Source organism: Entelurus aequoreus, linkage group LG10 (assembly GCF_033978785.1).
Source record: "Entelurus aequoreus isolate RoL-2023_Sb linkage group LG10, RoL_Eaeq_v1.1, whole genome shotgun sequence".
Taxonomy (NCBI): Eukaryota; Metazoa; Chordata; class Actinopteri; order Syngnathiformes; family Syngnathidae; genus Entelurus; species Entelurus aequoreus.
This window is the reverse complement of record NC_084740.1, coordinates 19,198,924-19,214,954: the sequence shown is the minus strand read 5'-3', so window position 1 is coordinate 19,214,954 and position 16,031 is coordinate 19,198,924. Positions and strand designations below refer to the sequence as shown.

General features: G+C 38.1%; 1 protein-coding gene across 4 annotated transcripts in view; it reads left to right on the top strand.

Moving 5' to 3' along the window:
* Window positions 1-627: 627 nt before the first annotated feature.
* Window positions 628-16,031, top strand: part of lg10h19orf47 (linkage group 10 C19orf47 homolog) — a 35,075-nt gene continuing 19,671 nt past the window's right edge. Inside the window, exons 1-3 of one of the 4 annotated variants that reach the window (XM_062060240.1) lie at window positions 628-741; window positions 7,268-7,355; window positions 14,994-15,108. In XM_062060240.1, the coding sequence (XP_061916224.1) occupies window positions 723-741; window positions 7,268-7,355; window positions 14,994-15,108 (222 nt within the window). In that variant the 5' untranslated portion in view covers window positions 628-722. The remainder of the gene's footprint in view (window positions 742-7,267; window positions 7,356-14,993; window positions 15,109-16,031) is intronic. The other 3 variants (XM_062060243.1, XM_062060242.1, XM_062060244.1) reach the window with 3 other exon arrangements.

The following is a 16,031-nucleotide window of genomic DNA, read 5'->3' as shown; positions in this document are numbered from 1 at the left end:
TATATATATATATGTATATATATATATATATATATATGTATATATGTATATGTATATATATATATATATATATATATATATATATATATATATATATATATATATATATATATATATATATATATATATATATATGTATATACATATATATATATATGTATATATATATATATATATATATATATATATATATATATATATATATATATATATATATATATATATATATATATATATATATATGTATATATATATATATATGTATATACATATATATATATATGTATATATATATATATATATATATATATATATATATATATATATATATATATATATATATATATATATACATATATATATATATATATATATATATATATATATATATATATATATATATATATATATATATATATATATATATATATATATATATATATATATATATATATATATATATATATATATATATATATTGAATATCTCCCTAATTCTGAGGTCTCAAGGTTGGCGAGTATGGGTAGATCCCCTCCACTTGGTCCATTGAAAAGTAGCTGGCCTGCAAGAAACGTGTGGGCCCTGCTTTAAAAAATGTCGCTTTGTTTGAGTCTCTAGCCCCCTCTAGCGGTCACAGCTGAAACTTCACAGGACACCGGGGGAGGGGAAGAGGAAGTTACCTCACTGTCGGCGTGGTGACGTCACTGCACATTCGAGTAAACATGGCGTCCGTGACAACAGGTGAGAAAGAAAAAGGCCGGGGCTAACAGTTGTTATATACGTTGTGATTCTGCCATTCCAGAAACGACCCCGCTTCATCGATTCAAGAGAATGGCGGACGTTTTCGCACAGATAACGCCGCAAAATGGCCGCTAGCGCCATGTTATTCGTGACATTAGTCACCTCTCTTAGCCAATGCTAGCGCGCCGTGCTAACTCCAATTCTGTTGCTGCTAAATGGAGGACTTTGATTTGTTTGTGTATTATTATTAAGTGTAATGCAGCTACATTTATTTTAGTACAATGTCGTGATAACTTGTAATTTACAGTTATGGCGAACGAAAGAGACATGCTATCTGAATCACGGCGTTCATTAATACCTCATTAACACTTCATTCAAAGGGGATGACTCCCCACTCACATCAGCATGAATGTGCTGCCATTGTTGTGGCAGCTGCTGCTATCATTTTGCACCGAGCATGAGACGTGGATATAAATAACCTCCAGTTGCTTGTGGGCTGCTTGTGTCACAACATATAACCTTAGCTTAGCTGTCTTTCTCTGCTCTGACCGCTACTGTAAAATGATGCTTTCAGTGAGTCCTACTGGTTTGTGTCTTTATGCTAAAGTAAACCTAAATGATCAAAGTTAGAGAGTTCCACGTCTGCTTGTCCCTTTTTTTGGGGTCGCGGGGGGTGGACCCTATCTCAGCTGCATTTGGGCGGAAGGCGGGGTACACCCTGGACAAGTCGCCTCCTCATCGCATGTCCAACACAGATAGACAACATTCACACTCACATTCACACACTAGGGACCATTTAATATTACCAATCAACCTAGTAACCCCAGGTGCATGTCTCTAGCTCAGTGCTTTTCAAATATTGTCTGTTACAAATATTTCCACTGTAACTATAAATAGTATCATTGGTCGCTAAAATTGTTAGACTTAGACAAACTTTAATGATCCACAAGGGAAATTGTTCAACACAGTAGCTCAGTTACAATGATGGAAAGTGTAGGGATGGAAAGGACAATGCAGGTATAAATAGACTAATATAGCGATAAAAAAATCTTAACATATATACGAATATATACACAATATGTGTACAGAATAATATATATACAGATATATTATGTCTATAACATATATACAATATATACCAGTGACCATGTACAATATTACAGTATATACAGTATATGTGACAGCAGCAGCATACAATAGAGAGTAGATCCAGCAGAAAATAGACATTATAAACAAAGAGAAGTAGCTAACATGTCAGGTAATAGGCAGATGTTATCTATTGCTGTATGGCGAGTAATTATACAGCTGGATGGAGTGTGGAATGAAGGAGTTCTTGAATCGCACAGTGCGGGAAGGAAGCTGGAGGAGCCTGTTGGAGTATGAGCTCCGCTGTCCCTTAATTGTCAGGTGGAGTGGGTGGGCAGGATTGTCCATGATGGCGAGCAGTTTGTCCAGTGTCCTCCTGTCCCTCACTGACACAAACGCCTCCAACTGCGTGCCAATAGTTTGGCCGGCTTTCCGGATCAGTTTATCAATCCGGTTTGAGTCCCTTTTGCTGGTGCTGTTATAAGTACACCTCTGCGTTAGGGCTGGGCGATATGGACGAAAAAGTTTCTCTCGATATATTTTCACTTAAACTCGATATTCGATATATATCTCGATATATTTTTTACTTAAATCAGTGGCCTAGTGGTTAGAGTGTCCACCCTGAGATCGGTAGGTCGTGAGTTCAAACTAGGGCTGGGGGATACAGCCTTTTATTAATATCTCAATATTTTTAGGCCATGTCACGATACACGATGTATATCTGGATATTTTGCCTTAGCCTTGAATGAACACTTGATGCATATAATCACAGCAGTATGATGATTCTATGTGTCTACATTAAAACATTCTTCTTCATACTGCATTAATATATGCTCATTTTAAACTTTCATGCAGAGAGGGAAATCACAACTAAGTCAATTTACCAAAGGTGTATTTATTAAACAGTTATTAAGCAGTGGCACAAACATTCATGTCATTTCCTAAACAGAAAGTGCAAGATTGTCAGAGACATTTTAAAACGAGCTATTAGTGCACTTTTGTGCATGATGTCACTAAGATGACTTATCACAACAACACTAAATTAAAGTGCACTTTTTGTACAGAACGCCACTACAATAGTTTAAAACAAGTAAAGTGCACCTTTGTGCATGATGTCACACAAGATATTTCAATAAGTGTCAAATAAAAATGAGCTGCATAATAGGAAATCAAATAGTGTATGTCCTTCGCTATGTGGTAGGTTCCTGCGGACGTTATCTCCTTCTGTTGTTGACTATTTTTTTTCATACGGTGTTGATGTTGAAATGGTTGCTTGGGCATTTTGTGGGTGTGGCACCGAACGGAGATGTTGACATACAGAGTTTTAAGCACTCCTTATTCTCTAGCGGGTGACTTTTCAAATGATGCTACAAATTGGCAGTAATGGTACTTTTTGTAGCAACGCTTTTGCCGCATACTTGACATATTATGGTTGTCTGTTCAACATATTTCCTCTTGAAGCCAAACCACCGCCAGACGATGGACTCCCTGCTGTTTTTTGGGGGGATTAATTCTTCCTTCATTTGTTACCAGATTCGTACCTTTTTTCTCTCGTATTACCACTCGCACCACTCCGCTAGCATCACAGCTAACGTTACCCATTCCGCTACCTCTCTGCTCGGCGAGGGCGTATGACATTGCACGCGCGACAGTATGTGACGTATGTAAGAAGGTGCGCTTCTTTTATGTCTCTGTGAGAAGGAGAGACAAGAAAGACTGATAAAAGCCTGTAGTGTAATGCCCGCAGCTAAAAGCAACTGTGTGAGAACGTATACTCGAATATCACGATATAGTCATTTTCTATATCGCAGAGACAAACCCGCGATATATCGAGTATATTCCATATATCGCCCAGCCCTAGTTCAAACCCCAGCCGAGTCATACCAAAGACTATAAAAATGGGAGCCTTACCTCCCTGCTTGGCACTCAGCATCAAGGGTAGGAATTGGTGGTTAAATCACCAAAAATGATTCCTGGGCGCAGCCACGGCTGCTGCTCACTGCTTCCCTCACCTCCCAGGGGGTGGAACAAGGGGATGGGTTAAATGCAGAGGGTAATTTCTCCACACCTAGTGTGTGTGTGACTATCGGCGGTACTTTAACTTTGAACTATAGACTCAATATTCGATATATATCTCGATATATTTTCCAGGGAAAGTATACATATAAAGATATTCATTTTTGAGCGAGTTTCAGTGCTTAGCTGTCTTTTTCTGCTCTGACCGCTACTGTAAAATAATTATTTAAGTGACCCCGAGAGAATAAGCGGTAGAAAATGGATGGATGGATGAAGTCCTACTGTTTTGTGTCTTTATTAAGTGACCCCGAAGGGAATAAGCGGTAGAAAATGGATGGATGGATGGATGGATGGATGGAGTCCTACTGTTTTGTGTCTTTAATCCTGTTTGCTCTATTTGCTAAAGTAAACCTAAATGATCAAAGTTAGAGAGCCCATGTCTTTAGCTCAGTGCTTTTCAAATATTTTCTGTTACAAATATTTTGCGCCCCCCCTCCACTGTAACTATAAATAGTATCATTTGTTTCTAAAATTGTTATAAGTACACCTCTGCGTTAGGGCTTGGCGATATGGACTAAAAAGTATATCTCGATATATTTTCACTTAAACTCGATATTCGATATATTTTTTAGTTAGCTCAGTGGCGTAGTGGTTAGAGTGTCCGCCCTAAGATGGGTAGGTTGTGAGTTCAAACCCCGGCCGAGTCATACCAAAGACTATAAAAATGGGACCCATTAGCTCCCTGCTTGGCACTCAGCATCAAGGGTTGGAATTGGGGGTTAAATCACCAAAATGATTCCCGAGCGTGACCACCACTGCTGCTCACTGCTCCCCTCACCTCTCAGGGAGTGGAACAAGGGGATGGGTCAAATGCAGAGGGTAATATCCTCACACCTAGTGTGTGTGACTTTCAGTGGTACTTTTCACTTTAAACTCGATATTCAATATATATCTCGATATATTATGTTCTCCCCGTGACTGCGTGGGTTCCCTCCGGGTACTCCGGCTTCCTCCCACCTTCAAATACATGCACCTGGGGATAGGTTGATTGGCAACACTAAATTGGCCCTAGTGTGTGAATGTTGTCTGTCTATCTGTGTTGGCCCTGCGATGAGGTGGCGACTTGTCCAGGGTGTACCCCGCCTACCGCCTGAATGCAGCTGAGATAGGTTCCAGCGACCCCAAAAGGGACAAGCGGTAGAAAATGGATGGATGGATGGATATTTTCCGGTGAAAGTATACATATAAAGATATTCATTTTTGAGCGAGTTTCTGTGAAATTGAAGTGAATGACAAGTGGTCAGTGGCACTTTTATTAAGCCAGTTAGTCAAGATGGGTATTAACAGCACAGAAAAGAAACTGTTTAAGTAGTACAGAATTACATAACATAAATAAAATAGATAACTATTCTTTGTACGTAAATTAAATAACATAGCTGTGCAAATAATACAAAATGTATCAAACTAAGATAAAAAATACATTTGCAGGCAGGCACTTTTTAATTCCCAGTGGACGATGTAATGGACTGTCACACACGTACGGTTCTGGTCAGCGCCAAGTAAGTGACTTGACTTCATTGTCCGGCTATGATCTTCCTCACTTCACTGTACGTTTTGATCTGGGCTTAGATGGTAAACAAGTCAAATGAATGTTCTATCCAGACGCATACATTTGTCCAAATGTGGCCAAGTAGACGCATTGTGGGTTTCCTGGACGTCGTCTACATCACTAAAAGAAACGTCTAAAGAAGAGAATCTCTCTGCTATCTTCCACTAATTTTTTTAATATATAAATCACCCGCTTGAAAGTTCCCTCTTCTCTTCTCCGACTCTCCTGTCCTCATTTGGGATGTCCGTTGTGATTTCCCTTCCTGGTTCCATGACCCGCCCTATGTTGCCTCTGATTGGCCTGTCCCTAATGTTTTGCCTTAATCTCCACCAATCGTGACTCATCATAGTAAACAACCAACCAACCAATAGTCCTTCTCACTATTTGAGAAGGACTCTTCTAGGTGACTGACAGATAGTTGACAAAGCTCCAGGCTTCATTTAAGGATGTGCAGCCAAGCCTGTTGTGGTTGGGTTCATTTATCCAGGGGCCGTGATGAAGGATGTTTTTCTTCCATGACGCAAGCCTCTGCGATATGGCCTAAAAATAAAATCGCTGATTTTTTTCACATTATTTACAATTTTTTTCCTAATTATTTCCCTACTTTTTAAAGAAACCAATGAGTACAAATGACTAAGATAATTCTAAACAAAGTTGTTCTTTTATTTGATCAGAAACTATTCGTGCATACACTGCGTCTTACCTTTAACAAACCTGTAATTTGAATAAGGTTGTTCTTTTTAGACCAGGTATAAATTGTACTTTTAATGGAAACATTTTAAAAATACTAAATTAATTCCTCTTGGAAGCTATACTTGTGTCTTAAATGAAATACTTCTAATACCAAAAATGTAGCATTGCACTTTGCATGCAAAGGAAATAATAAACTCCGCCGTTGAGGTTATCCATTCATCCATTTTCTACCGCTTGTCCCTCTTGGGGTCGCTTGTGTGCTGGAGCCTATCCCAGCTGCATTTGGGCGGAAGGCGGCGTACACCCTGGACACACAGATAGACAACACTCACACACACAATAAGGTGCAAACTTAAAAATGAAAATGTAGTGTTATACATTGTATGCCGATAAATAGTCAAGTAAAACATTGAGAGGACTATAGTTTCAGTAAGTGGACGCAGACTTTTTCATTCACACATCTTGGCGATTTGCAGAGCGACCGCTTTAGTATTCGTTCTCCACTGTGCTTCTTTCTCAACATACATACCCGATGTAAATGATTCCACCACAGTAAACTGCTTTTTAGCCGGAGTTGGTTGTTGTTGTTACGGTCTTGTGCGCCTCGTAAAGACTTGCATTTGCCGCACTCCACTGGAGGCTTCGGTTTCAGATACTGCAGTAAGTTAGTTGTGCTGTTTTTAAACAAACTTTGCAGCGTGCAGTCATTTGTTCCACGCCTGTTGCCGCAAAGCCAAACTACTGACAACACTTAGCGATGTTTTGCAAGGTGTGTAAATCTCTGCTAAGGAAATAAGGAGGAGAGTGGAAGCCTCGGAAGCTCCTGTGGGCAAAAAGTACAAGAGGGAAAAAAAAGTGATTTTTTTTACATTTGTAATATAGTCTGCAACAAAAAACACAAATTTAGCAATAAAATCGATACATCACTCAGACTTACCATGACGTTATGAAAACTCAGAACTTGTCTCACAAGTAGTGCAAACAAGTTCTCATAAGCGTGCATTGTTATAAGTTAAAACATAAATAACTAATTATAAATAATTGTACTAATTAACTAGTGAAGCGAGTGGTAAATGAGCAGTATTAATTGATTGCTAACGCTTGTTTTCCTCTCCACTTAAGCCACCTCAGAGTGGATCCAGTTTTTCAAGGATGCTGGGATCCCAGCCGGCCTCGCTGTTACTTACGCAGTATCCTTTGTGGATAACAGGTAATCCATCTCCTGTTTTTCTCCATTATGGTTTTACAATGCAAAACATCAGCAAACAGGGTTCCCACTTGTCCTCTAAAACCTGCAACATTTCCAGTAATTGACAACATATGGCAATTGTGAAAAAAAAAAGTTTAATGTAGTGGAAACGGTTAAAGTGGCAATGATTACGTTATCCTGGAAAATGTTACTGTATATCCTCTCCCTGTCTTGTGGGTCAGTCCGAACAAGGGGAAAGTTATGCACGCGTGTTTGTTTACTTTATCTTCTGGACAACTTGAAGGCACAGCGCTGCTCTGCTTTTAGAGCAGAGCCCCATGTGACGCTAGCAACAAAACATGTTTGCCTCTCTGCTTAGAGCAGTTCTGCAACCCAGTGCTTCCAGTTGACTTTGTTGTTAGAATGTGTCACTTTTCAGACCCTGCTAAGGACTTTGGGCCCCATTGCTGTGATGTTACCGACGTCACGTCCGGCTCACGTCCCGCCCAATGAATACTGGTGGTGGTCACGCCAGCCTTGTTTTCAATGGGTACTAGGCGCAAATTAGCCCTTCTCGAAGAAAAAATGCTCCATGCTTGTGTTGTTTTCGGTTTTATGAACCTTTCAAATCGGGGAAAGGAGAAAACGTTTCTTCAGAGTTCCTCGACAAGTTATCAAAAAGGGCGAAAAAGTGCAAGATTTGTGGAAACGACGACAAGACAGTCATGCAACTTACACTCTGGTCCAGAGGTGTCTAAGGCCTTTTTTTACTGAAGGCCACATCACAGTTATGTTTGGCCCCAGTGGGAAGCTTCTAACAGTGAATACTATTATTATAAAACATTTTAATGCATTGTATTAGTAGATTTTTTTTTTAACTAAAATGTCCAAAAAATATGATAAGTTGCAATAATTTCACCTCAAAATGTAGTGTGTATTACTGTAAATGGAAAAACAGTACTGCTGTTTTCATTGTAAAAAAAAAAAAGGCAGCTCACTTGCCAGAATTTTACTGTAAAATTTACATTTGTTTTTTTACAGTAAATTTTAAAAAAAAGTCCAGTAAAATTTTGGCTGCCAGTATTTTTCTTTTTACTGCAACAACTGTGGATGTTTCGGTGTATTACTGTAAATGCCAAAATGACACCACAGTTTATTACAGTAAAAAAAGTACTATTTTTTTCATTTAAAGAAAAATGCTGTACCACAGTAATTTTCACAATTTTACCATGAAATCTATTGCTACTTTTACATTGCACAATTTGATGGATAACTTGCTTTGAAATCATTATTAGTATTTATTATTTAAATGGTTTGAATGTTTGATTATATATTTTTGCATAATTAGACAATATTTAAGTTAAAATAATTTGCAAATACATGGAGTAGATATATATATTTTCTCCCAAAATAAAAAAAAACAATACATTTAGTAAGAAAAGTTACAGTACTATTTTTATACATATTATCAGGCCTCGAATTTTAAGGTCAAGGCAAGTGTTGCCTTAATCAGAATCAGAATAGTTTTATTGCCATTGTTTGAGAACGGGTTCACAAACTAGGATTTTTTCTTGGTACAATCGTGCAACATAAAACACAACACAGAATAAGTAATAAAAATGAAGGCTCATATTTTAGGGAACCAAGGCAAGTTAGAGTCGAAGGAATAGTCTGTAGACCTCCGAGACAGGATTCTTCAAGGCACAAATCTGGCGAAGGGTACAGAAAAATATCTGCTGCCTTGAAGGTCCTTTGGAACCACCAGGACTCTTCCTAGAGCTAGCTGGCCATCTAAACTGAGCGATCGGGGGTAAATATCCCTAGTCAGGGAGGTGACCAAGAACCCGATGGTCACTCTGTCAGAGCTACAGCATTCCTCTTTGGAGACAGGAGAACCTTCCAGAAGGACAACCATCTCTGTAACAATCCACCAATCAGGCCTGTACGGTAGAGTGGCCAGACTGAAGCCATTCTTTAGTAAAAAGCACGTGGCAACCCACCTGGAGTTTGCCAAAATGCACCTGAAAGACTCTTAGACCATGACAAACACAATTTTCTGGTCTGATGAGACAAAGTTTGAACTCTTTGGCGTGAATGCCAGGCATCATGTTTAATGGAAACCAGGCACCACTCATCACCAGGCAAATACCATCCCAACAGTGAAGCATGGTGGTGGCAGCATCATGCTGTGGGGATGTTTTTCAGCGGCAGGAACTGGAAAACTACAGTATTTTCCGGATTATAGAGCGCAGTCAGCAAGTTTTAGGATTTTTTTTTTTTTTTACATATATCAGCACAGAGCTATTTAACTATACAATGAACAGGGCCACAACTTCAAGAGCCCAAGGTCTCAGGGGCCAGACATCGAAATTTGGATGGTTCTGTTCCTTTGAGACTGTTCACTTATTTATTTACGTTTGTAAGACTGAAAATATTAACATTACAAACGTATAATGTACATTGTGTATTTTACATAATGTCCATTGTGTATGTGACGTAAATAAAAAAGAAGGTTTAGTGTTAATACACACAGCAAACATTGCACACGTGTGGTTTAACACCATTAAACCTATGGTGTAGTTTTATCGCCCTCGGTTGGTCACATTCAACGCTACATGTATTTAACCAGTTTTGAACGGCAGAGTTAAACAGCCAAAAACAACCAGCCCACAAATACAAAATACATCACAAAGTCCGCAATTTCAATACATTCATACTTTGTTGTCCCGGCGCCGTTAAAAGTCTGATTTTCTCGATTTATTTAGATTTTTTTTCGATAGTGCTATCTTCTTCTACTACTTCATTCTGACACATACTCTGCTGTTTCCCCCCGTGGGGGTGGCGGGAGTACTGCGTTCATGAGCAACCCTGTTTTGAATGGTTTCATCAAGCCTATTTGTTCGGCGGGCCAAATTAATAGCTTTGACGGGCAGGATGTGGCCCGCGGACCGCCAGTGAAAAAGACCCGTATTAGTGGCACCGCACTACAAGCCGCAGGCAGGTACTTTGAGAAATTAATTAGTTACACAGAAGCATTTTGTAAATGTTTATTTACGTACATTAATTGTTTCCAAACGGTGTCTGTCACACGGCAGTACGACGACTGATCAAACAAAATACAAGTCATCGTTGCTTGGAGTGTTAAATGCAGAATCCATAGGAGTAAAAACGCTATGGACAGCTAGAAGACCGAACGGCCACTGTTTTTCCGCCAGTGAGCGAACTCGTCCAAAAAAAGGCGCCATAGTACACACTAACACACTCTTTCAATGCGTTGGCTTGTTATTTTTTTAACTATTTAAATTATAGCCGTCCGTCAGCAAAGAAAAATCCATAAATTATCCCCATTGTTTTTATAAGCCGCAGGTTTTAAAACCTAGGAAAAAAGTAGTGGCTTATAGTCTGGAATTTACGGCAGTCAGGATAGAGGGAAAGATGAATGCAGAAATGTACAGAGACATGCTTGCTAAAAACCTGTTCCTGAGGGGGAGAAGATATTAAAGATGAACAACTTTTCTTGTAGACTTAAGCTTGGTAATTTTCAGTGAAAGTAGACTGGGATGCACACAGAAACCACAGGGAAGCCTAAAATAAGAAAATAGGTCAGTAAATTGTTTTATTACAAATTCATTTGAACTTGTTTCCCTTGTTGGGATACCGTGTATGAGTGTGTTGTAACAATCATTTAACATTTGAGTTTATTTTGTAACTTTTAAACACATCTGATGCAATTCAAAGGGCTTGATTTCAAAAAACGGATTAAGGTAAAAACAGATTGTCAAGGTAAAAGTTTATTTTCAAGGTAAAAAAATATTTTCAAGGTAAAAGTTGATTTTCAAGGTAAAAAAAATATTTTCAAGGTAAAAGTTGATTGTCAAGGTAAAAAACTGATTCTCAAGGTAAAAACTGATTTTCAAGGTAAAAGTAGATTTTCAAGGTAAAAACTGATTTTCAAGGTAAAAGTTGATTTTCAAGGTAAAAACTGATTTTCAAGGTAAAAGTTGATTTTCAAGGTAAAAAATGATTTTCAAGGTAAAAGTTGATTTTCAAAGTGAAAACAGATTTTCAAGGTAAAAGTTGATTTTCAAGGTGAAAACAGATTTTCAAGGTAAAAGTTGATTTTCAAGGTAAAAAATGATTTTCAAGGTAAAAGTTGATTTTCAAGGTAAAACATGATTTTCAAGGTGAAAACAGATTTTCAAGGTAAAAAATGATTTTCAAGGTAAAAAATGATTTTCAAGGTAAAAAAAATATTTTCAAGGTAAAAACTGATTTCCAAGGTAAAAGTGGATTTTCAAGGTAAAAAATTATTTTCAAGGTAAAAGTTGATTGTCAAGATAAAAAAACGATTTTCAAGGTCAAAACTGATTTTCAAGGTAAAAACTGATTTTCAAGGTAAAAGTTGATTTTCAAGGTAAAAACTGATTCTCAAGGTAAAAACTGATTTTTAAGGTAAAAGTAGATTTTCAAGGTAAAAACTGATTTTCAAGGTAAAAGTTGATTTTCAAGGTAAAAACTGATTTTCAAGGTAAAAGTTGATTTTTAAGGTAACAAATGATTTTCAAGGTAAAAAATGATTTTCAAGGTAAAAGTTGATTTTCAAGGTGAAAACAGATTTTCAAGGTAAAAGTTGATTTTCAAGGTAAAAAATTATTTTCAAGGTAAAAGTTGATTTTCAAGGTAAAAAATGATTTTCAAGGTAAAATTTGATTTTCAAGGTAAAAAAATTATTTTCAAGGTAAAAAATTATTTTCAAGGTAGAAACAGGTAGATTTATAATAAAAGACAGGCTGTACCATTTCAAATTTGTGTTGTCCTCTTATTACAGGAGTGAGTGACAATGTCTGGAAGACAGTCCAAATTTAAAAGTGAGTGGATTGAAGACCCCACTGGCTAGGAGAGGTGTAAGGAGGGCATAAACAGGGCATACTGCAAGTTCTGTAGAAAGTTTTCTGATGTTGGCAATATGCAGTACAGGCCAAAAGTTCGGACACACCTTCTCCTCATTCAATGCTTTTTATTTATTTTCATGACTATTTACATTGTAGGTTGTCACTGAAGGCATCAAAACTATGAATGAACACATGTGGAGGTGAAATACCTGAAAACATGTTTTATATTCTAGTTTCTTCAAAATAGCCACCCTTTGCTCTGATTACTGCTTTGCACACTCTTGGCATTCTCTCCATGAGCTTCCAGCACACCTGTGAAGTGAAAACCATTTCAGGTGACTACCTCATGAAGCATAGTCATGAAAATTAAGAAAACGCTGAATGAGAAGGTTTGTCCAAACTTTTGGCCTGTACTGTAGGCCATGCAAGGCCACATCAAGGCAGCTTGACAATTATAGAATTACAGATTTTATGAGCGGGGGCTGCTTCAAAAGACACAGAAACAGGAAGTAGTTGTACGATCACGACCGACAAAGAACCACAAACAGCCCCTGAAAAAGTTAGTCGTGTGGGTGTGTTTGCAATATTCAGTTATATAGTTATTTTTCATAGATAAATTGGAGCCATAGATTGTATAACTGCATTACAAACAATCTGGGTAAATCAACTTACACCTACGTAAAATGACACAGCCAAAAATTAGTTATGTAAAGTTAAAGTTAAAGTACCAATGATTGTCACACTCTCCCAGGGGGTGATCAAGGGGATGGGTCAAATGCAGAGGACAGGAGGGGGTCATCCTTGGTATGTGACAATTCCATACCATTACAATTTATGGGGCTATGATTTGATTATAACAATTATCGATACAACTTTTTCCCCCATACAGAATTTGGCAACACATTTCTTACAACAAAAAGCTGCTCTTATTACACAAAGTTGAATACATAAACTCTTAGAAATAAGACTTATTTTAAACCAAATGTTCTGCTGTTCCCGGACGGTCAAGTTTAATACAAAACAAACAGATGCTTATTCGTAAATAATAAATAAGGACTTTTGTTCAAACGCTTTACTTATTACAAAGGGGACCTATGATAACACACATCCTTGATAATATGTATTGGATAGGCTTTGGTAGAATTTTTTTCGCCACCGTCAACGGTTTCTATTTTTTTTGTTTTAGACACTGTCGAAAACAAATAATATATAGATTCATCGGTCGCGACAATGCAGCATTAAAGTAAGCTGCAAATACCAGCTTGTATGTGACTGCATGTTGCACGTCTGTGTTATTGTGAACATCATGCCACGATTAGATGAAAATAATACTCTATCCTACCTTCTCTTGTCCCTCAAACCAAGTTGTAATGTCGCAATGGCGTCATCTTTCTCGTCAAAGTTTAGCGGCTAATCCAATTTTGAATTGGCCCATGTTGACAATACAGTCCCGTGTAAAATGTGGGCGAATAAACACGGAAGTTTTTGTTATTATTTATTTGTTTAAGTATTTAGGCGGCAGGGCGTGAGATGAGAAAGGCTGACACAAGAGGCTGCAGCTAACAGCATCAGGAAAGGAGGCTGACCGACATCAGATACTAGGATGCCCACATAAGTACGTCCGTCAATCTGTGACATCACAAATAGCCCGTTGTTAAAAAAAGACTGCAAAACACAACATTCAAAGAAACCAAAACTAGCAAGGCTAGCTCATGCCAAAATATATGGACCTTATGATTTGACGCTTTGGCATTATTTAACATGAGTATATAACATTGTAACACTTATACATGTATGTAAGAAAAGAGGAAAATCATCATTAGTCTCCCCTGTTTTTACTAAAATCCTCAGCTTTTTTTCTAGGTTTAATACATTTTCACCCTGTAAGTTGCATATAGTGTTTTAGTATGTAATGTTCAACCTTTTCTGTGGCCATGAATGCATCAGGGGCTCATCCTGGTGTGTGTGTTGGCTGGAGTAAAAGAAGACCGTTGAGTGTCAAGAGAAAAAAAAAAGTTTTTGTTGCTCTTGTTTACAGTATACAGTTTTGCAACAAAGCGATTAATGATGGACCACCTGCTCGTCATACTTTAAGTCACAGTCGATGCTACAATACAGCTTTTTTTTGTTCCCGCCAACTTCCAGGTGCTGCGGTTGTAATTATGTGGTTTTGTTATCGTGCAAAATAAATATTTTTATATTAACATTTGCTAATAGATATTAATTGTTAAATGCCGCATCGCGATGCATCAAAAAAATCAATGATTCTGCAATCTTCACAACCCAAGAGGACATGGGAACATATTCGTGGGGACGGCGTGGCGAAGTTGGGAGAGTGGCCGTGCCAGCAATCTGAGGGTTACTGGTTCAATCCCCACCTTCTACCATCCTAGTCACGTCCGTTGTGTTCTTGAGCAAGACACTTCACCCTTGCTCCTGATGGGTCCTCGTTAGCGCCTTGCATGGCAGCTCCCGCCATCAGTGTGTGAATGGGTGAATGTGGAAATAGTGTCAAAGCGCTTTGAGTTCCTTAAAAAAAGGTAGAAAAGCGCTATACAAGTACAACCCATTTACCATTTACCATATTCGTGTATGTCGTGATAACTTGTCTCTATGGCAGCTGAAAAAGTTCTGGAAAATAATCTCCGAGTAAGAGTGGGAACCCTGGAAAATGATCAGATTGCCGAATCTTGTGATCCAAATGTCAACATGATTCGTAATGCGGATTATGCACAAGAATAAAAGTGTTTGCTGTTTGATATTACAGAATTCAAAAGAACATGCTGATGGACCTGAGCAAGGACATCATGATGGACCTCGGCATCACTGTTGTTGGTGACATCATTGCCATTCTCAAACACGCCAAGCTTGTCCACAGGCAGGTAGGATCCCATTTTAGGAATTGATGAAATGCTGACTATGGTCACTTGGTCAGAACTAAAATCTATTACTGGTGCAGTGTGGTTTTCACTGTTTCCTGCTGTACTTTTTAGAAGGAGGAATCGTGACCTCGAGAAAATTGGCATTATTGGATTGTAGCATCTCTTAACTCAATCTTGTTTTCATTGAGAGCCACATTGCAGTTTTGGCTGCCCTCAGAGGGCCAGCCACTTGTAACATTAAAGGCCAACTGAAATGAATTTTTTTTATTTAAACGGGGATAGCAGATCCATTCTATGTGTCATACTTGATCATTTCGTGATATTGCCATATTTTTGCTGAAAGGATTTAGTAGAGAACAACGACGATAAAGATCGCAACTTTTGGTATCTGATTAAAAAAAAAAGCCTTGCCCCTACCGGAAGTAGTGTGATGTAGTCAGTTGAAAGGCTCCTCACATTTTCCTATTGTTTTTAATGCAGCTAGAGCGATTCGGACCAAGAAAGCGACGATTACCCCATTAATTTGAGCGAGGATGAAAGATTCGTGGATGAGGAACGTTAGAGTGAAGGACTAGAATGCAGTGCAAGACATATCTTTTTTCGCTCTGACCGTAACTTAGGTACAAGCTGGCTCATTGGATTCCACACTCTCTCCTTTTTCTATTGTGGATCACGGATTTGTATTTTAAACCACCTCGGATACTATATCCTCTTGAAAATGAGAGTCGAGAACGCGAAATGGACATTCACAGTGACGACAATACATCGACGAAACACTTTAGCTACGGAGCTAACGTGATAGCATCGTGCTTAAAGGCCTACTGAAATGATTTTTTTTTTATTCAAACGGGAATAGCAGATCCATTCTATGTGTCATACTTGATCATTTCGCGATATTGCCATATTTTTGCTGAAAGGATTTA